At 43.4% G+C, this 26,060-nt stretch overlaps 1 protein-coding gene across 1 annotated transcript in view; it reads right to left on the reverse strand.

The window, feature by feature from the left end:
- neurl1aa (neuralized E3 ubiquitin protein ligase 1Aa) overlaps positions 1-26,060 on the reverse strand; it is a 64,126-nt gene continuing 38,066 nt past the window's right edge. The window contains exons 4-6 of the mRNA XM_033974706.2: positions 24,866-25,588; positions 2,254-2,403; positions 1-1,017 (exon numbers count right to left, since the gene is read on the reverse strand). Of these exons, the coding sequence (XP_033830597.1) occupies positions 776-1,017; positions 2,254-2,403; positions 24,866-25,588 (1,115 nt within the window). The 3' untranslated portion in view covers positions 1-775. The remainder of the gene's footprint in view (positions 1,018-2,253; positions 2,404-24,865; positions 25,589-26,060) is intronic.

Here is a 26,060-nt window from a genome sequence, read left to right on the forward strand (position 1 = left end):
GTAGATTCCCTAAAATATAGTTGGCCCTGAGGAGAATAATCTTTTTCTTACTTTTTCATCTTTTTATTTCTGTCACTTTTAAGATCTGAATGATATTTAACTTTGTCGCATTTATCTTAATTTGATTTTCCAGAGACAATGCTAACAATACTAACTTCAGTGCGACATACCACATTGCAGAGAGTAAGCCACTTGCTAGCACAATAACATAGCTACCACCACTGTTAGCAATAGAACTACCATAAAGTACATTAGATAATACAAGATGTTACAATCCTATGCATTATAGGCTAATCAGCACCACCACACTGTCGCTAACAGCTAGCCAACATGACAATATCAGAAGTTTGCTAATTCAGTTTTCTGTTTTTCTCAGTGGCACAGACACAAGTTGTGACGTACTGAGACCATCACTGTGTGCTTTTATCTTAGTTGGTAAATTCCAGCGCTTTTTAGTTGGACATTCTACTCCAAAGATGTCACATTATTAGCCCATTTAGCGGTGACTTCCTGACATGGCTCTTCAACTAAGAAATATAGGGTTCTGAAGTTGCCTGACGGAGACCAAAAAACTCTTTCAGGCGAAAAACACAGTCACTCAAAAGTGCTGCAAAGTCCAAAGTGTACACGACCTATCCAATGAAGCGTATTGAGCCTCGGTAAAGGTCATGTCAAAACCAATCAACAGGAAATCCTCGGTACCACGTCAAGTCCTGAAACTACTTCTTCCTAGCATCTGCGATTTCAAACCATTCACTTTTTGGTGTTCATTTCTTTATGTGCTTCGGTAGGTCTTGATAATGTCTTTGATTTGTCTCCGGCAGATGGGACAGCACGCGTTGGACATCTTCTTCAGCTTGATGCCGCAGGTGTAGCAGAGACACATGTGACCGCAGGCGTAGATGACGGTGTCCACCATGTTTTCGTAGCAGATGGAGCATTCGTCAGTCCACGGCGAGCGGCCTGATGGGAAGGTGGGGGACTTGGGCAGGCTGATCGGAGAGTTGGGGGTGGTCCCTGAGGTGAGACAAACGCAGTGGATTAGAAAAATGCTAATATAGAAGGTTTAGCAGCCTACAGTGACGCACATTTTCCAACCTACCAACTGATAAATATGGCTGTACCACTTTATAATAACTAGGCCTGCACTTTAGTATGAACACATTTGGTTATTTTTACAACACGTTACTTTATTAGGGGTTTGGATTAGACTAGTAATTTAATTTAAGTCAGCCCCTAAATAAAATGCTGCCAATATTGCTAATTAGTGTATTGATTGCCCTGATTTTTCTCGTCACTGTGCTGCACCTTTCTCCATGTGACCATATTCCCAGCTTCTCTTACACCAACTAACTCCTTCGCATAGAGAGGTTATTGCTTTGCCTAGAATTTTCCGCAGTATGGCATTAAATTGTAAATGGTTATGTTTTTATGTAGCCCTTTTCTACCTTCAAGGTGCTCAAATCACTTTACATCAAGGAACTACTCACTCATTCACACACAAATTCATACACTAATTTTTGCCGATACTGGGTGTGTCTTGCCCAAGAACACAACAATAGCATTCATCTGTAGGACTGTCAAACTGTGGGTCAGTGGATCTGACTGCTAAACTCATGATGTTTACGTCGAGACCGGGATTCGAACCGCCAACCTCCGGATCAGTAGACAAACACTCTACCAAGCTACTGTCACTCGAAATAAATCCATCAACAAGCAGAGAAACAAATGATGCCACTAAGCCAAAACATTTCAGCCAAACCATTAACATCTCCATGGAGACAAATCTTAAAAGTTACATGGGTGCAAAAATAAATAAATGAATGAAACCCAAGGAATGACCAAAGATGTTTAAGAGGGGCTTATAAACTGTCAGCAGCTCTTAGCATGATGTTTTCTCTGGGGAATAGCTTGTATATAGCCGACTACTAAAACAATGTGATGTCGAAGTGATAGATGGAAAATTAATCTTACATAATAAAAACAGGATGTGTGAATCAGGTGTTTTTCACAGCGAGCGACCCTGCTTTGGGACTGTTTACGTAACAATGTGTGCGGTGTGACTTATCATCTGCACAGGCCCGATTCATCCGTGTATCCAGCTGTAGTTTTGTCGCACTGGGACCGTGGCGCTCTGTCCTTACTGAATAGTGGGCATCTGACATCTGCTCCCTGCCTCCTCTCCCTCTCTTCTGCAGTGATTGATTGTAAGTGCTTGTGTAGTTATAGCCCCAGTCGCAGGTTTGAACTCACCTCCCGCTGAGCTGCAGTAAGCCGCGGAGCACAGACCTCCGTTGAGGGCGGGGTCAGAGCTGCCACTGCCCAAAGCACTCGGGGTCAGGGGGGAGGAGGAGGGGGAGTTGTGGCCGGAGGTCGCCCCTGGGTCTGCGCCGTGGGTCGAACCTGCGCAAAACATGAGAGAAATGTGTTAGAGGATTCTATAAGGTGATTATGTGAAGGATTTTTATTTATTTATTTATTTAAATATATCTTGCAAGTGCTTTTCTTGTTTTACACATATTCATAGCAGAATGGAATCATATTTTTACTGCACTACGATTCTGCTTGGAGACACTCAATGATAATAATAGTAATAATAATAATAATAATAATAATAATAATAATAATAATAATAATAATAATAATAATAATAATAATAATAATAATAATAATAATAATAATAATAATAATAATGGTAATACTACTACTACTACTAATAATAATAATGTAACCAACGAAACAAGGCTGCCAATCTATGCCATTGGCCCCTCCGAGCACCACCAACAGTCACACACACACACCCCACATTCATACTAGGCAATGTGGATGAAGTGCCTTGCCTAAGGACACAACATCACTTTTTGCCACTGGCGCCCCACTGTGGACAAATAACAAATATACCTGTTTTCTGTTTTAGAGATCATCGTCCAGAAAACAATTTCAAAACCATCTCAAAATGAGTTGAAAGTTATTTCAGTTATTTCAGTAATTACTTAACTAGATTTGGACTTATATTTATAGTATAGTATATTTATAGTATATTTGCTGATATGATTTTTTTATATTATTTCATATGTATGTGTAGAACTACATTTAGTCTATGATCCACTATCAAACTGAATTTTCTTTTCCGACCTACTCCCAACCGTTTTTTTCTTAAACTTTATTGTCCGTCATAGTTGAACTTTGTCTTTGGTTCACTGGCACATGACACATCGGTCACTCCACTGAACCTTTTAGTGTAAAAAATGTAAGCCTACAGTATCATGTTCTGTCACTCATTTTATTTGTAGTCAGAAATAAAAACACATGGTCTGGTTCACATATCCTGACGCTTTGCTATGCAGTGATGTGGCAATAAATTACTCCATGACTAAAAATAATGTCAGTGTTGAACTTCTATCTAGACTCCATCTATCATTGCTGCCAGAGATCTCTACATGACATGGAGCAGGGAAACAAATGGGGATTCTGCGTTGGAGGAACACATGTTAAAATGGCACCGGGGCTCCAGAAGATGGATCCAACTGTGGAGGCCTCAGCAGGACTCAGCCTAAGCCCCATCCGTCATGAAGAGCAGGCCTCAGCAGAGTGTGACCATCAAAACAACTGCACTGACATAACACAAGTGCGGGGCTGTCCCAGAGTGCAAATATGAAGTCTTATGGTGGGGATTTGAAGTTTTGTTTTTTTGTTTTTTTTGTTTTTTTCAATGCAGTATAAGAAGAAACAGGACACTGGGACTGGAAGGTAGTTTAAGTGGTATTTTGGGTCAAATTGAAAAGGAAAAGTTATGGTGAGCTGCACGAACAAAACATCAAAAATAAATTCAAAATCATTTCCAAGTTACTGATTTAAAAATAAATAAATAAATTAATCTTAAATGTGCACTATATAACTTCTCTATTCGGGGGTCCTCTACCTGCTTGCGTCGCGGGAGATGTTATTGTTTTGCCTGGAATGATTCACAGTATGGCATTAATTATATCTATTCTGCATTCATTTCACATAGTATTATCATTGCTCTAAAGTAACTAAGTATATACGTTCTTACTGAGAACCACCACAACCTCCACAGCTCTGACTTGTAACATGGTTTAATGGTGTCACCACTTGTCTCCCTGAAGACACAGCAATTTAAAGCTATACTGCGGAACACTCTAGGCTAAGCAAAAACATGGAGACAATCAGGCGGCAGACTCTTTGACAAAAACAAATTACATCGTAAATATTGGAGATTGTTGTTTTGTCATATTCGTCATATTTGAACTCACCCAAAGTATTCAGGGTTTGAGTGTTAAACGTGTGAATGAAACAAAACACAACTCAAAGTATGTTTTTGAAGCGAAAACATCATATCAAATCAGAAAAAATAGCGTAATATGGCTCCTTTAAGCTTATATGATGTACAGGTCAAAGTTGAAATTGTGATTTTAATACATAAAAGCACAAACCGTTGCTTGGTTTTGAATTCTGGTCTCTGAGCCTTGTTATTATAAGTAATTTAGTAAGAAATATTTTCCCCAAAAGTTGTGAGAATCCAGCAAAAATATTCAACAAATTAAGATGCAAATGAGCTGCTTTCCATAGCAAGCATGTAATCACCAACAAAGCAGTCCCATCAAACGCTTTGCCGCTTTTGAGTGTAATTGCAGATTGCTTTAATTACCTTCCCTCAAGCTCACTGTCAAAAAATAGCACACAAACTATTTAATCAAGAGTCCACACTACGCACACTGCTCTATTTTTGGATTTGAATATGATTTGAATATGTCTGTTTAGAGTATACTGAAGGAAGAACTGTTGGTAAATGGGGAGTATTTTGTGGATTAACTTTTACAATACTTTAATCACACACAAATATTCAGTCCTTGGTTAAAAGATGCTTGGCCATTCTATGTTTACTAAATTCTATCAGAGTTTCTAATGTAGCGTAATATTAAAAGGAGTTTTTGGAGATGCTTTTTACAGACAGAATGGATTGAAACTGAGAAATCTGATGATGTCAGTATGCCAAGTCAGATCTATGGAGAGACGACTCCACTCACGATAAGACTGCATGTTTTTCAAGCTGTTAAAACACCTATAATAGAAAAAAAAAAGAAAAAAAAGGCAACATACATCAGTTTAATGTCATACTCTGAAACATTCCTCGTAAAGCACCAGCAAGTACTTGCATATCGTTATAAGCATTTATTTATTGATTCTTACCAAGGAAAATATTCTTACTGTTTCAATACAGCAATGATGATTAATCCAGTCATTTTATATAATAGAAAACACTTTATACTGGCTCTGATTAACATTAAGTCCAGTGAAAAACTATTCAGGAAAGATTAAAACATTGTCCTAGTTATGTGATTTTTTTTTTTTAAAGTATTGATTCTTTCTCAGTTTAGTATATAGTTTCAATACAAGCTTCTGTATCAATGAGCATTTGGATTTTTAACTCAATTAAAAATCCAACCTTTTTTTAAACTACCAACTATTCTGTATCTCTCATTATCTACACCAACACAATCAATCCAATTGGGCCAATGGACTCCGGATTTCACTCAACTGGGTCACTGCATTTGTGGCCAATGTCCCATTATTTCTGGTGTTTTGTTGCCGCCGGTTACTCCCTGTTACTCATCACTCTATTTCCGGGTCTTTGTGATGTGGCTTGTCTGAAAAGCTTAGAGAGGGGGATTTCTGTCTCATGGAGGGGGGGTGATCTAAAGCACATTTATGATTTATGGGGTCTGTAGAATACAAATAGCATTATGTAACAAAGTCCACATGGGCTTAACCAACGCTGTTTGGTAGATTCATGGTGGTCGACAAGATCGTCCGGTCAAAACAGTATAATGCTTTCTGAACAATGCATACCTGAAATAGTGGAAGTATTTTAAATAGCATACTGGACACACTATGGTACACAACAAAGTGCAGCTATGTATTAAGGGCAGCATTGTTACTGTAAACATTATGAACTCTGTAAAGGCTATCATGTTTTGATAGAGAATTTTGAGAAAACAGCAGCTTTATTTTTGTAATACATGAGACCCATTGGTTTCAAATGACAAAGTATACTGTTGCCATAGGAATTAACAACATACAAATCAATGGATCCCTTAAAACAATGATTTTAACTGTAGCAATGTACAATTACAAAGTATAAAAATTTACAAGTACCAGTATATTAAAAAAATACCCTCAAAATCTACTCAGTTACTTTTTACCCCTGCTTATGTGACATGCATGAAAGGCTGTCCCTAAGCTTCCAATTCAGTAACTGTAGTCGCCACACCAAAGCTTGTAGTATGAGCAGAATCCTTTTTCGCTGTGTGTCCTGCCTCACTATCACTCTATCCATCTTTGAGCTAATCCCTCTGGCAGGCGCGTGCCCCCCCCTTCCTCTCCCTCTCTCACATGGGCCGGGAGGGGCAGTCTGAGCTGTGCCCGCACCCTGATCTCGGCACAGTGGATTAAATGTCCAGCGTGTCAACAGCTGTGAGCCACATCTCCACTTCTGTACCAAAAAATGTAACCGTACAAGCATCCAGACACGTGGGGCATGTGGGGTATGTAGTGAACGAGGTGGGTGGGGCGCACGGCTTAAGCAGCAGTAGGGCTTGTGCATCTAAGGTCACTTTTTAGGCAAACACTGTGCACAGCTTAGAGAGTGCTATTACTAGAAGTACGTGGAGAGCGCTGGCCGATGTAAAGTATGCTATATGGTGCGGATGTCCTCTGTAGCTGGAATTTTAAAGTTCCAATAGGGGCATGTCTGTTGCACACATCTCAAGGTCGGAATTTCCACTTAACATGTCGAGATGGCTTCCCCTTGGAAAGCAAACACTGCTTTTATATATAGGGCGACCGTGACTTGGGGTAGTACAGCAGAGTGTATGACTAAAGACTTTGAACCTTCTCCATGGAGATAGGTCAGTTTTATGAGTTACATGTGAGGCATGTGGAGAGGGAAGCTCGTTTACAGTAAGGATTCGTGTTATCAGTATTTTAGGGCATATATATTAGAGCCAGCGCAGTGGTTTGAGTGGCTAGAACTTATGCTTCATCGCAAGAAGGTTACAAAAGGTTCAATCTCCGGGTCGCCCAGGCCTTCTGTGTGGAATTTGCATGTTTCTCCTTGTGTCTGGGTGGGTTTCCTCCATGTGGTTTACCCCATATCTCACCCCATACTTTCCCTTCACTGATATTTGTCCACAGAAATCCTTGTAATCCCAATAATAAGTCAACTAATAAAAATGCTGGTTGACTGAGAAAGGCTTCCCTAATACGCATGCAACAAAACTAACATTTTATTCCTTTTGGACTTTTTGAGAGGTCTTAAGTATTGTTCAGAATACTTTTGACTGGTGCGGCTGAACCCTAGCAATACTCAAGGGTCCATGCCACAAATTGCTTATTTTTGTTTGCACAATATAAACCTGAGTGTTTCTGACCAGCCTAACGACATAATAACTGGAAATAAACTTCTTCGCTGATAGATGTAATAAAATAAAGCCAGACTAGACTAAACTAGAACTTTGTTAACATTATCCTGACTCAACTCAACTTTATTTCTAAAACACTTTAAAAACAACACAGTCGGTCAACGAGCTGTACACAAATTAAACAGAACACTTAACTAACAATGACAAATGGTAAAAAGTCAACACTCGAGCTGAGTTAAATTCAAGGAGAAAAAGTGAGTCTTTAGGAGGGGCTTAAAAACAGGGAGTGAGTCAGACAGTCTAATGTGCAGAGGGAGCTCATTCTACAGCCTTATAGCAGCCACTCTTTGTTTTCTCCTGGTCTTTGGGACATGGAGCCTGATCTGCTGACCCGAGTGCACAAGAGGGGCTGTGAGGTACAAGCAGATTGGATAGGTACTGAGGGGCCAGACCATGAGGACATTTAAAAGCACATAGAATCATTGAGAAGGTACACAGGGAGCAAGTGAAGAGACTGAACGATGGGGAATATGTGATCAAATTTACGTGATCCAGTTAAAAGTTGGGTGGCTGCTGTAAGTGGCAGTGAGGTTTTGCTAAATCTAGTGTGAAGTGAATTACAATAATCTAAACAAAAGGTAATAAAAGCATGGAGAAAACAACACTATGATTTTTTTCTCATTGAATTGCAGGAAGTTAGAAGCCATCCATGCTTTGACTTCACCCAAGCACTCAACAAGAGATTTAGCCTGGTTCAGTGGCAAAACTGGCAGTCATCTGCATAAAAATGAAATGACACCTTGTGTTTTCAGAGAATTCACCCAAGAGGCAACAGGTAAAGCGAAAAAAGGAGAGCCCCAAGAACTGACGCTTGAGGCACTCCACACGAAGGAGAGGCCACACGGGACACTGCATCACCAACTTGGACAGCAAAATGCCAGACCCTGAATGCCCATCAAATTCTCCAAGACAGTAAAATCTGGTGGTTAAATCCAACATGATCCTGACAACACATAAACTTTAAAGCTGTGTTTGTTAATTGAATTATAGTGAACTCTGGTATTAAGGTGCTTTGAGGACAGAAAGACACTTTATTGTTTACTTTACGAGTCCTTACATCATATGAGAGCAGAGCGCCGGAGCAGTTTAAATTTGTGGCTTACCGGCTGTATTAAAAGTTAATAGTCCTTTTTTCTGCAGCAGTGAGATTTTATCATGGAGAAAGAATGGAGCCATTTTGAAGAAGGGTACAGTCTGTATGCAACAAACTCTTTACCAGAGGAAGGAACTAGGTTTTAATATTGATGAATCTATGTCTAATATAGGGCTAAACAACACAAGGGTGATGGGGTTTTACAAGGAAAATTATACTCCTATGCTACTAAAAATAAATGTTTTTCTTTTTAAAATCTCTTTAAATGATTCATGCTCTAGGTGTATCCTCATCAGTTATACTCACAGAACAACTTTCCACACAAGTTGTTCCATATATATTACATATTATTGAAAAAAATATAGCTTTGAATTATTCTATGTATTGATTTTGAAGTCCTATTCTTTGATATATGGGCAAACAATTATTAATCCGCTGTGCTAAACTTTGGCAATGTTGAATAACAATTAGAACAACATAACATTTGATTTGGAGAACATGCTTTTTAGATTTGTGATTTATGGCTTAATAAGATGTTCTTCAAAGTTCACATTTTAAACACATCCAGAACAAATTACTTAAGTATGAACTGAAAAGCTAAGTCAATAATTATATTTCAGAACAAGTTTGTACAAATGTAAACTACAGGTTTAAATGGTAAATGGTCGCCATTTTCCACTTGCAAGGCACTCAAAGCACTTTACATCAAGAAACCACTCACCCATTCACACACACATTCATACACCAGTGTACGCAAACACTGGGGCCGAGGTGAGTTAAGTGTCATGCACAAGGACACACTGACAGTATTCATTTGTGGGAGGTGGAATCACACTACCAACTGAGCTACTGTCACCCCAAGTTTAGTTTTTTTTATGCATTTATTGTCTCAAAAATGGTAGTCTTGTGCGATATGCTAAATTTCGATTCGATTGTACAGTTAAACCCTTGACAAAACTGCACCAGAACATATAGTTAAACCAACCTGGACGATTTTGTAGTCAAGACTTTTTTTTTTTTATGTAGTTGTCAGAAAGTTCCAACTTCTAACAAGAAATATAATTAACTCCCAAGTGAGGTGTGAACAAATAAACCATCTTTGCTTCCAACACCTGCCATGCTTTTTCTTTCAAAATCACACTTTTATAGCCAAATCATCATAGCTCTATATTTGGTGTTATAAGGAGATCCAGACTGAATATACTGTAGAGAAGGTGGGAGGAGGGATAACGAAAGGGTGATGAGAGGACGAAAAGAGGAGAGGAGTGTGTCAGCTGCACTGGTAGAGCATGTGGGTGGGGAGGTTGACATTTTAATGGAATCTCTAATACATGTGAAGTGGGTCATTGGATGGGTGTCTTATTTCCGCACTACACAGACCAAGGTCCTCTCAGTGTCTCTCTCTTTCAAAGTTCAGGGCAGCTGGATGGCACGATTTAGTACAGTGCTGCTCTGATGAAGAGTCATATTTGGCCATTATCAGACTAAACAGTGTAGTGGTTCAAAGTGGCATTGAAATGTGGCCAGACACTGTGTTTTAGTATTTTTCTCTTACGTATTTGCATTGAGAAAAGGGGGGAAAAAGTGTGACATGTGTGGATGGATGCATGGCTATAACTTTGTGATATAAAACGTGTGTGAGGTTGCAAGGTTTCATGTACATAATTCTGGCAAGTATCATGTGATTGTGCTCTGATAATGTACATAAACAAAAATTAAAACTTTGTTAAAAAAAGAAAAAAGTTTTTAGCCACTGCTATTGGACTAGTGACCCTAGTTTGGGTTTATTTCCCCACTTTTTTCCCTTGCAAATAAGAAGGCTCTTGACAGGTGACGCTCTGGGACACTTATCAATTTGTTTGTTTGTTGTGCTTATTTGCTGTTAACCAATGACTGTTTCACTGACTGATTTTCATTTTTTGTTGGTCAAATCAGCAATTTTGTTAAGACCTAGTATAGCCTAAGTACAGGTATAAATCTAACTAACTAGTTCCTATTGACCCCGCCCACTTTTGCTGTAAATGCTACTAAACCTTGCTTTTTTGTGGTGGCACTTCCAGTTAAGTAGGAACCCCATTCATTTCAATGGAGAATTTGGGAAAAGGTTTGGTGTTAAAATATGATATTGTCGTAACGGTGCGGATAGGACCAAAGGATGCAGACCAGAGCAGTTTTAACAGTGTTTATTTACAGCGGTGAAAATGCAGTCTTTAAACAGGTCACAAGAGCAGGTACAGGAACCGGGGAGCGGGAGACGGGTCAGGCGGGTGCGGTGCAGGTAGAGGCGGGCAGGACAGGACCAGGACGGGGATAGAAGCAGGTGCGGTACCAGGGCAGGCGGATCAGACGAAGACCAGAGCGGGGAGCGGGTGACAAACCAGAGACCAGGACCGGACAGGAGACGAGACGAGCAGGAGACGAGACGAGCAGGAGACGAGACGAGCAGGAGACGAGACGAGCAGGAGACAAGACGAGCTGGAAGCGATACCGGGACTGGAACGTGGCGGCAGGAGCTGGGCGAGTAGAGGCAGGAATCTGGAGGGTGCATAAATCCAAATGAGCATTTGCCGGAAAGTACCATATAACAAAGCTTAGCAAGAAACATTCACGTTTTACACGCGGACGGTCTGGCACCGAGTGTAGACTGCCAAGCCTTCTTGTACTCAGCAGCAGGTGGTGGTGATTAGGCTGATGCACCCCAGGTGTGCACGGGAGGAGTCAGGCACTCCACCCAGCTCCAGACACACAGGTAGGGGAGGGGGAGAGAGCACGGGAGGACAGGGAAACTGACATCATGACAGTACCCCCCCCCTAAGGTCCACCTCCTGGTGGACCCCCAGGCTTGTCAGGATGAGCGCGGTGGAAGTCTCTCACCATGTCGGGGTCCAGAATGCGTGCCCTGGGCACCCAGGATCGCTCCTCCGGACCGTAACCCTCCCAATCGACGAGGTACTGGAGGCCCCTACCACGGCGACGAACGTCAATCAGGCGGCGGACGGTGAACGCCGGGTGGCCGTCAATGACTCGGGCGGGCGGTGGGGGATCGGCCGGAGGGCACAGGTCGCTGGTCCGGACTGGTTTAACCTGGGAGACGTGAAAGGTCGGATGAATCCGGAGAGACGGGGGTAACTGGAGGCGCACCGCCGATGGATTTATGATCCTCATGATCTTAAACGGTCCCAGGAATCGGGGGGACAGCTTACGGGAGTCCGTCTTCAGCGGGACCGTCTTGGCGGAGAGCCAAACCATCTGGCCAGGTTGGTATACGGGCGCCGGGACACGGTGGCGATCGGCCGTCGCCTTAGTGCGCGCTCCAGCCCGAAGAAGGGCCGCCCTGGCCTTCTTCCAGATCCGGCGACAGCGCTGGAGATGGCGCTGAACAGACGGGACGGCGAGGTCCCTCTCCTCCGTGGGAAAGAGAGGGGGTTGATATCCCAGCGATGCCTCGAAGGGGGACATACCAGTGGCGGAACTCACGAGGGAGTTGTGAGCGTACTCTATCCAGGGTAGGTGAGTACTCCAGGTCGCGGGGTTGGCGGAGGCTGTGCACCGTAGGGCCGACTCCAGGTCTTGGTTGGCCCGCTCCGTCTGCCCATTAGATTGTGGATGGAACCCGGATGTGAGGCTAACCGTGGCCCCCAAACTGTCGCAGAAAGACCGCCATACCTGAGAGGTGAATTGGGTCCCTCTGTCGGACACGATGTCCACCGGGATGCCGTGGAGTCGGAAGACATGACTGGTCAGCTGGTCGGCAGTTTCTTTGGCTGTGGGGAGCTTAGGCAGGGCAACGAAATGGGCGGCCTTGGAGAAGCGGTCCACAATGGTGAGAACCACCGTGTTCCCCTGGGAAGGGGGAAGGCCCGTCACGAAGTCCAAGGCGATGTGGGACCAAGGGCGACGAGGAACTGGGAGAGGATGCAAGAGACCAGAAGGGGGTGAGTGGGAGGCCTTGGCCCGAGCACATACCTGGCAGGCGGCGACATAAGCCCGGGTGTCTGTGTCCATCGTGGGCCACCAGAAGCGTCTCCTGAGGAGGGAGAGAGAGCGACCGGCACCAGGATGGCAGGCGAAACGGGAGGCATGGACCCACTGGAGCACCTGAGACCGGACAGAATCGGGAACAAACAGTTTATCTGGAGGGCCGTTACCTGGGTCGGGGTCGTTGGTCTGGGCCTCTCGGACGGTGTCCTCGATATCCCAATGGACCGCGGCCACCACACACGAGGAGGGGATAATTGTTTCTGCGGTGACCGGGCTATCCTCCAGGGCGAACTGGCGGGAGAGGGCATCTGGTTTGACGTTCCGAGATCCGGGGCGGTAGGTGAGGAGAAAGTTGAAGCGGCTGAAGAAGAGGGACCAACGAGCTTGACGGGGATTGAGGCGCCTGGCGGACTGGATGTACTCCAAGTTTTTATGGTCGGTCCAGACGATGAATGGTTGCTCCGCCCCTTCGAGCCAGTGGCGCCACTCCTCCAAGGCCAGCTTTACGGCAAGGAGCTCCCGATCCCCCACATCATAATTGACCTCGGCCGAGGACAATCGCCGGGAAAAGAAGGCGCAGGGACAGAGGCGGTTGTGGGGGTCGAACCTCTGCGAAAGCACGGCCCCCACTCCCGAGTCGGAGGCGTCGACCTCCACGATGAATTGCCGTGAAGGGTCGGGCTGGTGCAGGATGGGAGCGGAGGTAAATAGTCTCTTAAGCTTCTCGAAGGCTGTCTGCGCCTCAGGAGACCAGGCAAACGGCAAAGCAGGAGAGGTGAGTTTAGTTAAGGGCGAGATAACCCTACTAAAATCCCGGATGAAACGTCTATAAAAATTGGCAAAGCCGATAAATCTCTGGAGCTGTCTCCGGCTGGTAGGAACGGGCCACTCAGTGACAGCCTGGATCTTTTCAGGGTCAGCTCTTACTTGGCCCCGCCCCACAATGAAGCCCAAAAAGCTGACCTCCTCTGCGTGAAACTCGCATTTCTCAGCTTTCACGAACAGTTTATTCTCGAGGAGGCGCTGGAGAACCTGGCGAACGTGCTGATGATGCTCCTGGGGGGACCGCGAGAAAATCAAGATGTCATCCAAGTAAACAAAGACGAATCGGTTAAGGAAATCACGGAGCACATCGTTGATGAGGGCTTGGAATACGGCAGGGGCGTTGGTGAGACCGAAGGGCATAACCAAGTATTCGAAATGTCCCAGGGGTGTCTTGAAGGCCGTCTTCCATTCGTCTCCCTCCCTGATGCGCACCAGGTGGTACGCATTCCGCAAATCCAACTTTGAGAAGATGGTCGCACCGTGGAGGGGCGTAAATGCCGAGTCCAGTAAGGGAAGCGGGTATTTATTCTTTACGGTTATATTGTTCAGACCCCGGTAATCAATGCAAGGCCGCAGGGATTTGTCCTTCTTAGCCACAAAGAAGAACCCCGCTCCCACGGGTGAAGTGGACGGGCGGATGATTCCGGCAGCCAGGGACCCACGGATATAGTCCTCCATTGACTCGCGTTCAGGTTTAGACAGGTTATATAGCCTGCTAGATGGTAGTGGGGCACCCGGCAGGAGGTCAATGGCGCAGTCATATGGACGGTGGGGCGGTAAAGAGAGGGCCTTGCTCTTGCTAAAAACCTCCCCCAGGTCGTGATATTCAGCAGGCACCGAGGACAGATTGGGGGTGTCTGGGGACGGATCAGCGACAGGAACGGACCTCCCGGCCGGAGGGAGGGCGGACCGAAGGCACTTGGCGTGGCAATCGGGACTCCAGCCCGAAACTCCGCCCCTGGCCCAATCGAAAACAGGGTTGTGGGCGCGTAGCCAGGGGTAACCAAGGACCAGAGGAGAAGCGGAGGAGGACAGGACATGAAACTGACGGTTCTCTTGGTGGTTGCCGGACAGAATCACGGTGACAGGTTCTGTGATGTGAGTGATGTGCCCCAGAAAACGTCCATTGAGCCCCTGGGCATTTAAGGGGCGTTCGAGGGGCTCCAGGTAGACCCCGAGCTGCTCCGCGACTTGGGCATCAATAAAGTCCCTCTCAGCCCCGGAGTCGATAAGGGCGGAAACGCATAAGGTCTCTGTGCGAACGCACAGGGTGGCGCTGAGCCGCAGTCTATTAGAAGAGTCCAGGATGTGTTGCTCGCCCACCAGTACTCCCAGTGCTACTGGTGGGCCCCCCCTTTTGGCCGAACTGGGCAAGTGACCACATAATGTCCGCGCTCACCGCAGTAGAGGCAAGCCCCGGCCAGACGACGCCTCCGTTGACGCTCCTCGGTCGACACAAGGGTCCTGTCGAGTTGCATGGGCTCATCCGGCGGGGGCGGGGCAGCGCGTGGCTCCGGCGGGACCGGTGACCGGCGTCTCTCTCGGCGACGAGCCCGTAGGCGGTTGTCTATACGGTGAGTGAGGGAGATGAGGGTCCGCAGGTCGGGGGGTTCGTCCCGGGAAACCAATTCATCTTTCAAAGTCTCGTTCAGGCCCCGCACAAACACAGCCCGCAGCGCGCTGTCCGTCCAGTCCAGCTCCGCCGCATGTGTCCAGAATTCAATGGAATAATCCGCTACCGTCCTGGAGCCCTGGCTGAGAGTCAATAACCGGGAGGCAGCATTGTCCTGGTAGTGCGGGTGGTCAAACACCAGCTTAAACGTGGACACAAATTCATTAAAATCCAGGCTATCCACAGACGTCTTCATTAGGCGCGCCTCTGCCCACTGGAGAGCTCTGCCCCGGAGTAATCCACATATATATCGGATCTTGGTGGCCCCCGAGCTGAAACGAGAAGGGCATTGCTGGAACATGAACTCGCACTGGAACAGGAATCCGCGACAGAGGTGAGGTTGTCCAGCATACGGCTCCGGATCCGTGCCTCTCGGCTCCGGGAGGCATGGTGGCGCTCCAGCTGCAGCAGGCGGGGTGACGAGGAGCGCGGCCACCTGGTGGTTAAGCTGTGCCACCTGCTGGGACAATGTCTGATTTAGCTCCAATAGAGTTCGAATGGATTGTTCGTGCTGACCCAGCACCGCCTCGGGGTGAGAGTGCGTGAGGCGGCGCATCTGGTCCGGATCTGAGCCTGCTTGGTCCATAGTGGCCAGACCGTTCTGTCGTAACGGTGCGGATAGGACCAAAGGATGCAGACCAGAGCAGTTTTAACAGTGTTTATTTACAGCGGTGAAAATGCAGTCTTTAAACAGGTCACAAGAGCAGGTACAGGAACCGGGGAGCGGGAGACGGGTCAGGCGGGTGCGGTGCAGGTAGAGGCGGGCAGGACAGGACCAGGACGGGGATAGAAGCAGGTGCGGTACCAGGGCAGGCGGATCAGACGAAGACCAGAGCGGGGAGCGGGTGACAAACCAGAGACCAGGACCGGACAGGAGACGAGACGAGCAGGAGACGAGACGAGCAGGAGACGAGACGAGCAGGAGACGAGACGAGCAGGAGACAAGACGAGCTGGAAGCGATACCGGGACTGGAACGTGGCGGCAGGAGCTGGGCGAGTAGAGGCAGGAATCTGGAGGGTGCATAAATCCAAATGAGCATTTGCCGGAAAGTACCATATAACAAAGCTTAGCAAGAAACATTCACGTTTTACACGCGGACGGTCTGGCACCGAGTGTAGACTGCCAAGCCTTCTTGTACTCAGCAGCAGGTGGTGGTGATTAGGCTGATGCACCCCAGGTGTGCACGGGAGGAGTCAGGCACTCCACCCAGCTCCAGACACACAGGTAGGGGAGGGGGAGAGAGCACGGGAGGACAGGGAAACTGACATCATGACAGATATAAAGCACCAAGAAGTCAACACTGCACCCATTCTCTGGGAGGCTTCGTAGTCTGTAATAGAACTTATTTCCTGTCAAGATCGACAGCCCAATGCTAAATAATACATCCTGACTAGCGATAGCAGCGCCCACGGCAACTTCTGGAATAAGGTGAATAGCTCGCACAAACCTTCAGTCTATATGGTTTACACACTCCCTCAATTTTTCATAATCCTTTACTCCAACTCCTTTAGTTTTTTATCATTCCAAGAATTACAAAAGCGATATAATCTGCCGGGATCAACGTTTTATTTTTATTCGTAACTGTGGACTGCAGTGAGCACTTATGGGGTCCCATATAATAGCTCTCCTATCCTTCATCTGCTCCATTCAGTCGTGCACAATGCAAGGAAGTTCATTTCAAAATTTTATTCTCTCCTTCCAATGACTCGTCAGGAGCCTATGTGTGCTGTCAGACTGTGGGAAGAACATCTCCACAACTAAACTGAAAAAAACATCTGGCAGAATGTGCACCTCTCGTCTGCAAAACCTAATCATCAAGTTATTCATTTCAATTTTATTCAATATAAAACAATTTACGTGCCTCTTTCTTACAAGTTTGCAATCACTAATATGATATTTAATTAGAGTCATGCAGTTGTCTGATTTTGTTTTTTGCAGCACAATTATACATTTACAAATTTAAAAGAAGAAAAGTAATCTCTCTTATCGTTTGTTTTTTCTATGTACTGTTTGGCTGACATGGCTCAAGCTTTTGCATCCTCTTTCCTCAAACTTGTCCTTATATCCAGTATCTGTAGTCTTCCTCTAGGTTTACTTGAGGTTAACCTCAGCCCCTTCCTTTTCTATGTCCAAACCACTGACAAACTCTGCCACTAGGGGCATCAGAATACGTGAAAACCCCTAGCCAATTAAACCAAAAATGTGTCCACAGCTTGGCCTTTTAAAATTTGATATATCTAGGTTACTAGGCCATAACTTAGCTCCCAATTAAATTTAGTGTGTGGTCATGCCATACTATGTCTTTTAATGACTTACTAACATGCTGACAACAGCTGGTAACCACAAACATATGCATGACTACCCCTCTTTAGATGAACATAGTCAGAGTTAAACAAGCTTAGCCCACAAAGTCAGCAAATGTGAACCTGTGGATTTCACATGTAAATAAATAGTTTTATAGACGTAACCAGCAAGAACCAGATGTCTGAAACTAACATTATAGTAAAGCTGTCTATACTAACTTTGAAGCTGAGGTGTGGGTTTCCCATTGTGGTACAAGCAACAGAAACAAATACATGTTTAAATATAATTTTAAATAAACCATCAGGTTTAGTTGTGGTTTAGCACCGGATATTCTGTTCATATCTTACTGTTGTAAAACTGTGTATGAAGATGTAAATATGTTATGAGGGAAGTATATATATTTTTTTATAATTTAAGTTAAAATGTAAGTTTATATTATTTGCAATGGGAGTTTAGTTGATAAAGACTTTTATTTATTTATTTATTTATTTTTTACCACATGACTGATAATTTAATTTTCTTAACTTTATTTTTATAATTATAATCTTCTACTGTACAGCTGCATCTCTGTAATGAAAATATTTTTTGCCCTTGATTGAGGACAAATATTCATGGGGTTTCAAAATAATGAGAAATAAAGACCGTTGCCATAGCAATTGTCAATTTAAAACAAAATATTCTTATTATATTCAAAATGTAATGTAATGTAATTCAAATTGTAATATTGGCTTTAGAGTAGAGACAGTGCTTTAGGATTAGACTCATTATAGAATTAAACTAAAGACAATAAATAGCATACTGATTTATTCATTGGTTTATACTTTCTGTTATATGCAACACTTTTGTGGACATTTCCCCCATTCATCAGATGTTTAGTTTTAAATGGTTAATCACTATGGCAACAGTCCTAATTTTTCATTATGTTGAAACCCCTGGATATTCTGTAGCATATAGTCTGACCTGATTTGCATTTGAGTCGCCCTATATGTTGACCGCCATCTCTTTGTATTCTTTCTCGACAGCCCCATTACTCCATGCTATGTTTAAAGAGATAGTCCCGCACTTTATCTGGCCACTGCGGAGTGCCTGGGCCCACTTTTACACACGCCACCCAAGGTTGCAGATGCTTGTCCAATACAGAGACTCAAAGCTAAATGACTTGGCCGTCAATGCAAAAGAGCAGTTCTGGAGATGGTAGGACTGATAAGAGCTTTGTGTAATTCAGAGCAGCTGTGGCTAAAGATGATTCACACGTGGGCCTTCACAGATCTGTAACTGATAAGGAAGGCTTGCATTGTCCTCTTGTTCCTGTTTCAAAATGAATAGAAACATCACATTCTAGACCTAAGAACAAGTGCCAAGAACATGCGAGGAGAACTTTGGAACAAGCCAAACTATTCATCTGAATATAATCTGTATTTAGGGCAATGGATGTCCCGTGGGCCTGCACTATTGACTATCACTTTGAGGTATATTGACATTGGTTGCTGTGGTTACATTAGTGTCAGCTGGTAAGTAGGTCATTTAAAGTATACTGTAGATTTGAAACTGAATATGGACGGTAAACATGTTTTGTGGTATTTTGTGAGAGATCAATTTCTCACATCACAAAGATAATTTGCATAGTAATTGTGCAGTAGTGATTTTTGACTTGCAGTTTGGTGTTTATAAATATCTACAGGCCTAAATGAACTTTGGTTTAGATGTTTAGAAGGAGAAAGCAATACAATAATGTTTTCTGACTGTAAAATGACCAAAAAGTTTTATCTCACAAATATTATCAGATTTCTGGCATGAACTCAAAACCGAATACGTTGCATCGCCTTTTGTAAAAATGTACTATTGATTAAGCCATTTAAACAATTGTATTTAATTGATCAAAAACTTACCAAAATACTCTCTCCAAAACAATTTATTTATTTACTGACAACCTTTTTGAATGGGGTTTGTATTTTTAGATTAAAAAAAAAAAAAAATCAAAAAAAAAAATAAATCTGCAAATTAATTACTCTTTCCTCACTATATGGATTAATTAACATTTTGTATTTATTGTAGTTGTATGCGTCAAAGTGCCACGTGTAAGGATCATTTGCGGGCGTGTGCTTGCCTCCCAAGGGTGCTCCGATGTGACCTTTCCTTCCTTTTTGGTGAGTGTGAGGAAAGCAGGATATATTTAGCGATCACTCTTCCTGCACAGACACACTCAGAGCACCTTCATGAGGGCCCAAACTGTTTTTGGATGCAGCTCTGGGACACTGTGTTAATAGAAGACAACATGTGCTAATCTAATCTACGCTACAGCTTTATTCTGTCTAACCCTGATTCTGTATCTTTGGACAACTTACTACAACGTGCCAATGACAAAGACTGGAGTTTATTCAGGTTCAAGCAATGTGGATGGTTCCAAAATGGCAAATTTGTTTTAACACGGTTTATCTTGTTTAAATATAACTCTTGTTTTGCCCTTGTTTAGGTGCAGCGCTTCATATTGTATGGACATAGTTTTCGAAGAATTTCAATGTTATGACTTTCAGAGTACTGTTTTTGTGATAAATCCTTTACATAGCCCAAATAACAATGACTCATTTCCAATTATTGTCCAGTTGTTGCAGCCCTATAGTCTAACTTAAATCTATTCAAAAGTGTAGTGTAGTCCTTATTTTAAAATACATTTCTCTGCATTGTGCATAATTGTACTTTAGTTCCTTTTTATCTAGTTTAGATCTGGTTCATTTTATGGTTCAGTTCTTAAAGGGTGCATTCACTATTTTCTGATCTACGTTTCCTCGTCGCAAACAGACCTGGAGTTGTGTTTTGTTTCATTCACACATGTTTAACACATAAATCCTGCATATTTAGGCTGAGTCCTTCTCTCAAATTGAAAACACTCTGCTCCACTTTGTGATGTCATGCGGTAATACAGGAAGTGATATTGTGCTAGTAAACTTCATACACTTTCACTAGAATCAGTTGGATGATTTCAACTCTGGAATTGCCAATCTGTACTGAACTAAAGGTAAAAGGAGCAATCATCATGACATCACGAGGTGGAGCAGAGCATTTTGACCTTTGGAGATGCAGACAGCCCAATAATGCAGGATTACTCAAACATGTGAATGAAACAAAACACAACTCCAGGTATGTTTTTGATGAGGTAACAATATTATAACATGGCTTAAAGCTCACAAGAGTCAGTTTTGTGTAATAGGACCTTTAACCAGTTAAACCAAGGAGTTAAACTAGCCCAACATAAAACGTACAATAGGAGAGACGTGTTGGGATTGATCACCTTCTTATTTTCCATCCTTATGTTTTGTAGAGGAGACAATCAGTTGCACATTGCACTTTGGAAATGCCAGGCCAAAAGGTGCCATACGCTTCACACTTCCTGATCATTACAAGCATTTAAAAAGGCAAGACTCTCCTCAGGTGCCCCGCGCTTCACTGACACTAGAGTGTTCGCCTACTGGGAGATGACTTTGTCCCGCTGTGAAGGGGTCAGAGCTACCCTCACCCCCCGCTACTAAAATCTGCTCATCCACTTCCTGTTTTCATTTCACCGGGTCACGACCAATCATTTTGTCTCGCTGAACCTTTGCACACTACAGCGTGCCAAGACATCTGCGGTAAACAGAGTAACAATGTGGACTTCCTAAAGCTGGGAAAACTGGATGTATAGGTCAGGGTGAAGCCTGGAAGTGACTAGCTCAAACTTGTGCTCACTTGCATTAAAATATTCTAATGCTATGCAGCTTGTTTTAAGTTTAATCAGACGCCTAATGGCAGGTGCTGAAAATGAGCATTTATGTGTGTGTAATCCCTCAGTCGTCCAAGTATGATCAACAAAATCAAAAATCCTATTCAGTTGACATAATTAAACTTTCATTTCTTGCTATACCACTAAAGCAATGCATCTGGTGTGTCCAATGCAATTGCTATGGCCATATTAAATAAATAAATACAATTTCAAGTGAAAATAAATAATCATTAAAACCCCCTTGAATGACTATGACAACAATTTTGTACTGAACAACTTAAACTTAAAGAGGGGGTATTTTACTTCTATGGGGTATAAACTGCCTAACACATAAGGATCACCCTGTTACCGTTTCCTCCCCTCCTTTTTCACTCCCCTTTCAAATCACTATCACAACACTATCAGCATCCAGCTAATGAAACTACTGCACATCACATCAGGTTTGTCAAGTTGTTATGTACAGTTTTATATCACATTTTTGTATATTTATGGAGAATTGTCATGTGGGAGCATGAGTGACATAGGCTTGTGGGCTGAACATAACACAGAATCTTACAGCTAATCATAAGGAGGGTTGAAAGAGGACCTGGGTGAGATCGCTAAAATACTCAAACATGCATGGATGACATCTAAAACCTCTTCAGGCATGGTTTTGATGAGGAAACAATGTTAGAATATGGTAGAAAGCTCAAACAAATTGATTTTGCATAAAACCCCCTCTTTAAGATATAGGGTTAGGAGATCACAATCACAATATTATCACTATTCATGTAAATCCGTATCATGTCTTTTGGAGGATTAAAGCTATTTGCGTCTTCTTTGGAGTTCGCTTGTCACTCACTTAAAGCGCAGCAGAGGTTGTCCAACAAAAGGAGTGGGGAAATGTGTCAGTGTTTGTGTGTTTGAATAGGGAAGCACTGAATCACATGTAAGTTTATGGTCACGATTATTATTGTTATCTTCAGAAATACATAAAGGCACTCTTGCTCTGGTTAGTTGTGATCTTTTTACTCTCTGCACATATAATTATTCAGAAACTCAAGTAAAACACTGCCCACTTTCGCCCGTGTCATGGTTTGGACTTCAGAAAGTAATTTTTTAGGCAGTGGAAGTGTTTTGCCTGAATCGGCATACTGTCAAGGCATTCAACACTTAGTACAAATGGTGTTTTAACCCCAGGGGTGGGACTGAATTAGACTCGCTCTCTCTCCCCCTCCCTGTCTCTCTCTTACTCTCTCTCCATCTTCCCCCATTACTTCTCTCGCCTTCCATCTCTTTCCTGTTTCTCTCCCCCTCTACTTTTTCTCTCCCCTACCCCTATCGTCTCTCCTCTCTCCTTCCCCCTTGACTTACATCCTCTCTCCTCCCTCACTGTCTCTTTTTTTCTCCCTCTCCTCTCTCTTTCCCTCTCCTTCTCAGCGGTGTTGGCTGCAGATGGAGATCGATGTTTTGAGCTGTAAGTTCCTGACCCCGAACACATCGCGGGACTAAAGCGGCGCTAACTTCCACCGTAAATTGCTCCTAAACTCCAACTGCATCTATAAGATAAATCGCTCGGAGAACAAAGAACACCCATTACTCTCTTTAGCGCAATTACAGCCGATCGACCAAATGAAATATATGAAGACAGAGGCATGAAAAGTGTCTTCACCTCCAGTTTAATTTGATTAGAGCTATTTGGCATTTAAATCATTACACTTGTATATTAGCATTGTCCAAGCTAATTATTCTCAGAAAACATGTGCCCTGAGCAGCACAGTGTTTTCATAATCTTTTGATACACAATATTTACTTTGATAGATGTAGAAAACTAGAAAACTACAGCTACCAATGTTGTAGTGAGACATGGTACTACATTATATAAAATGTCTTCAAACATATTATTCATGTAGGATGGAGTATGGACTAAATGTACACGATTTTTTAGTGTCAGTTTTAGCCCTGAGCTGAATGGAGTGCGTTTATTGTGTTTTGACAATAACCCTATAGCCAAATGTAGTCAAATATGATAATAATGTGAATCTGTTTTTTCATAAGGAGCCAGAGGACTTCAACATGACACTTCACAGACAGCTCTGCTCCAGTCTGGATTTGTCGCTCCCCTGATTCTCTCTCTCGCTTCTTCGCTTCTCTTTCCCTTATCCTCTCTCTCTCCTCTGTTTCTCTCCCTCACCCACCTTGTTTTCTCTTTCGCCCTCTCACCTCCATTCCTTCTCTCACACTCTCTTTTTGCAGAGGGAAGAGGTGGGCAGGACTCTCTCTCTTTTCTCTCTCCCCTCACCCCTCTTCTTTCTCTCTCCCTCTCTTTCCCCACCCTCTCTCCCTTTCACTTCCATTCCTTCTCTCACTGTTTCCCTCCCAGCTTCTGATCAGTGGTGCATAATATATTTGTGTCCTTGAGCAAAACACCACCTTGAAACACCAACTTGCCTGAGTGAACGCTGTGTTTGACGGATGGTCGGCAGTTGAAGAAACCGCCAACTGACAGCCACTTCTGCCAAACAGCACCAGGGCAGCTATGACACCAGTAGGATACCTTACAACTACAGATCTTCCCAAGCTTTTAAATCCCAATATAAATCAAAAGAAAACACAATACTACTTACTATATTTAACTGCAAACAAATTAATAACAGCTGGTGACACTGCTTCTTGTATTTCAGTGAATTCATATTTTTGGATAAACACTAGTGGAGTGCCATACCGTACGTTAAAATGTCCACATTTCCTAGACCCTCCTCACTCTTTTTCTGATCAAAATCGGAGCCACTAGAGTGTACTATAATGTAATGATGTAAAAATATATCTCACATGGTTGGCAAAAATACATGTACAAGCTGCACATGATATTTGATTTTACAAATATATTCATCAAGCTTTACCAAAGAAGCTGCACTTTACCTTCCTCCAGGTCAATGAAACACCTATTCCTGGGTTTCAGATGACTTCATAACATTATATAAGCCAATACTATGCAATATTGATCGGGGAAGTTAAAATTAATATGGTTAAAATACAGATCTTTGTTGTAATGTAGTGTGTGTTAGAGTCTAACCACCAATAGAAATGAATTTACCTTTTAGATTTTCCATAGCAATGTATGCAATCAATAGGAAAATCTGTCTCTTCCCCCCATCTGAGAGTATAAACCCACCATTGGATAGTGTAGATAATATACTGTGAGCAAAGTACCTGATCCACTTGGTACTCGGTCCTCTGTGAACCGAAAATACATAGTTCCAAAAAGATCCTCGGCTTTTGTTTAGTCGGCCTTTTCTTTTCAAACAATCAGACACTGGAATCAGCTTCCAGACTCTGAAATTGTCTGTAGATTTGAATAATTTTACTAGAAATTTGAAAAAGAACATTTTAGATAATCAAATATGTCCACACCAGTCTAGTTAATCTGTCATGTTCTGTTTCACTGTAAAAACCTGCACATAATGTTTTTTTTTTTTTATATTGGTATGGACTGTAGGAACCATAATGTATTGGACATGGGGACATTTTATTGTCTTTAACTGCTAATGTTGACCTGATAGTCTTCTAATGTAATTGTAATGAAATATCTATTTTTAAAGTGTGTTCACCTGCCAAGTGACTGCAAATGGAAAGTAGCAGTAGCTAAATCTGGTACAAATCATATTTTCTTTTGTAAGATTAATGAATTTGTGCATGGTCCCTGACAAATAAAGAATAAAAAAAGAAGAAAATGTGCTTTTGTTTTTACCTAGAATCTTCAGCTGGGTGACTGCACCATGCAACCCAAAGAACATCCACAGCGGTCTGGAGTTGTCCACGCACACCTGCATGCCCACGCTGGTCCCATTATGACTCAGGATCACCTCTCCTTCCTGGTTCACCAAAAACCCCAGGATGTCTCCACTCTGGATGGGAGTGGGAACCCTGCACACCGCCCAAAACTCCTTCCGATCCACCAACGCTTCCGGGTTGTATGGCAAATCACTCGGACGTAACACGGCAGGATCGCATGACGTCACGCCGTACGACAGTGACCCAGATCTCGCCGGGCTCGACTTTGTAACTTTGATGAAAACCGTTTCGCCAATCCGCAACGAGCGATTGGTAAAAACTAGCGTACGCTCTTCTCTGGCGTGCTCCGATCTCGCCACAGTCTGTTCGTCAAGCGTTTTAATATGTGCCCCTCTGAGTTGGTGGAAATGCAAGTCGCTTTCCAGTGAAGATGGTAGCAGAGATGACTGCTGGGAGTTGAGGGAGTTTTGCGGGATGGGGCAGGCTGATGAGGACGAGGCAGCGGTCAGGTGGAGGGTGTGGCGGTTGCCGTGGTTGGAGCTTCCTTCGTCCTGTTGCCGGTTGAGGTCGCACAGGGAGACGGAGAGGCGCGAGTCGTCAGCTTCACGACGCAGAGACGAAGAACGCATCGTGGTGAAGGAGCGTGGGCGCAGGCAGTCAGGAGGCACGATCTCACTCTCTGAAAACAGAACAGAAGAGAGGACAGTTAATATGGACCCACCTGGACAACTGAGGGATAACACAGGCCACATTACTGCATATTATTTCTCCTTTAAATTGGTCCTCTATTTAGATTACCTGCATACTATGGAGCTTTTCTGGTGGAGGTGTCTATAATATTACACAGAATGGCTATGAATGTATCTATCCTGCATCTATTAAATTACAGGCGTTATTCCTAAAATACCTTAAAAACTGTGGATCATTCCAAGCAAAGCAGTAACATTTCTAAAGATAAGCAGGTAGCAAACCCTCTGGCAAAAAAAGTTACATAGTGCAACTTTAAAATGATAAAACAGACAACAGTTTCAGTACACAATAGGCTCTGTGCACAGCAACATGCTAGCTAGCTCACTGCGTCTCAAAGCAGTCACTTTTATAAAAAAAAAATCTAAAACCAATTCAAATTTAAATTCATTAAAATAAAGACT

Source organism: Periophthalmus magnuspinnatus, chromosome 1, assembly GCF_009829125.3.
Source record: "Periophthalmus magnuspinnatus isolate fPerMag1 chromosome 1, fPerMag1.2.pri, whole genome shotgun sequence".
In the NCBI taxonomy this organism is placed as follows: domain Eukaryota; kingdom Metazoa; phylum Chordata; class Actinopteri; order Gobiiformes; family Gobiidae; genus Periophthalmus; species Periophthalmus magnuspinnatus.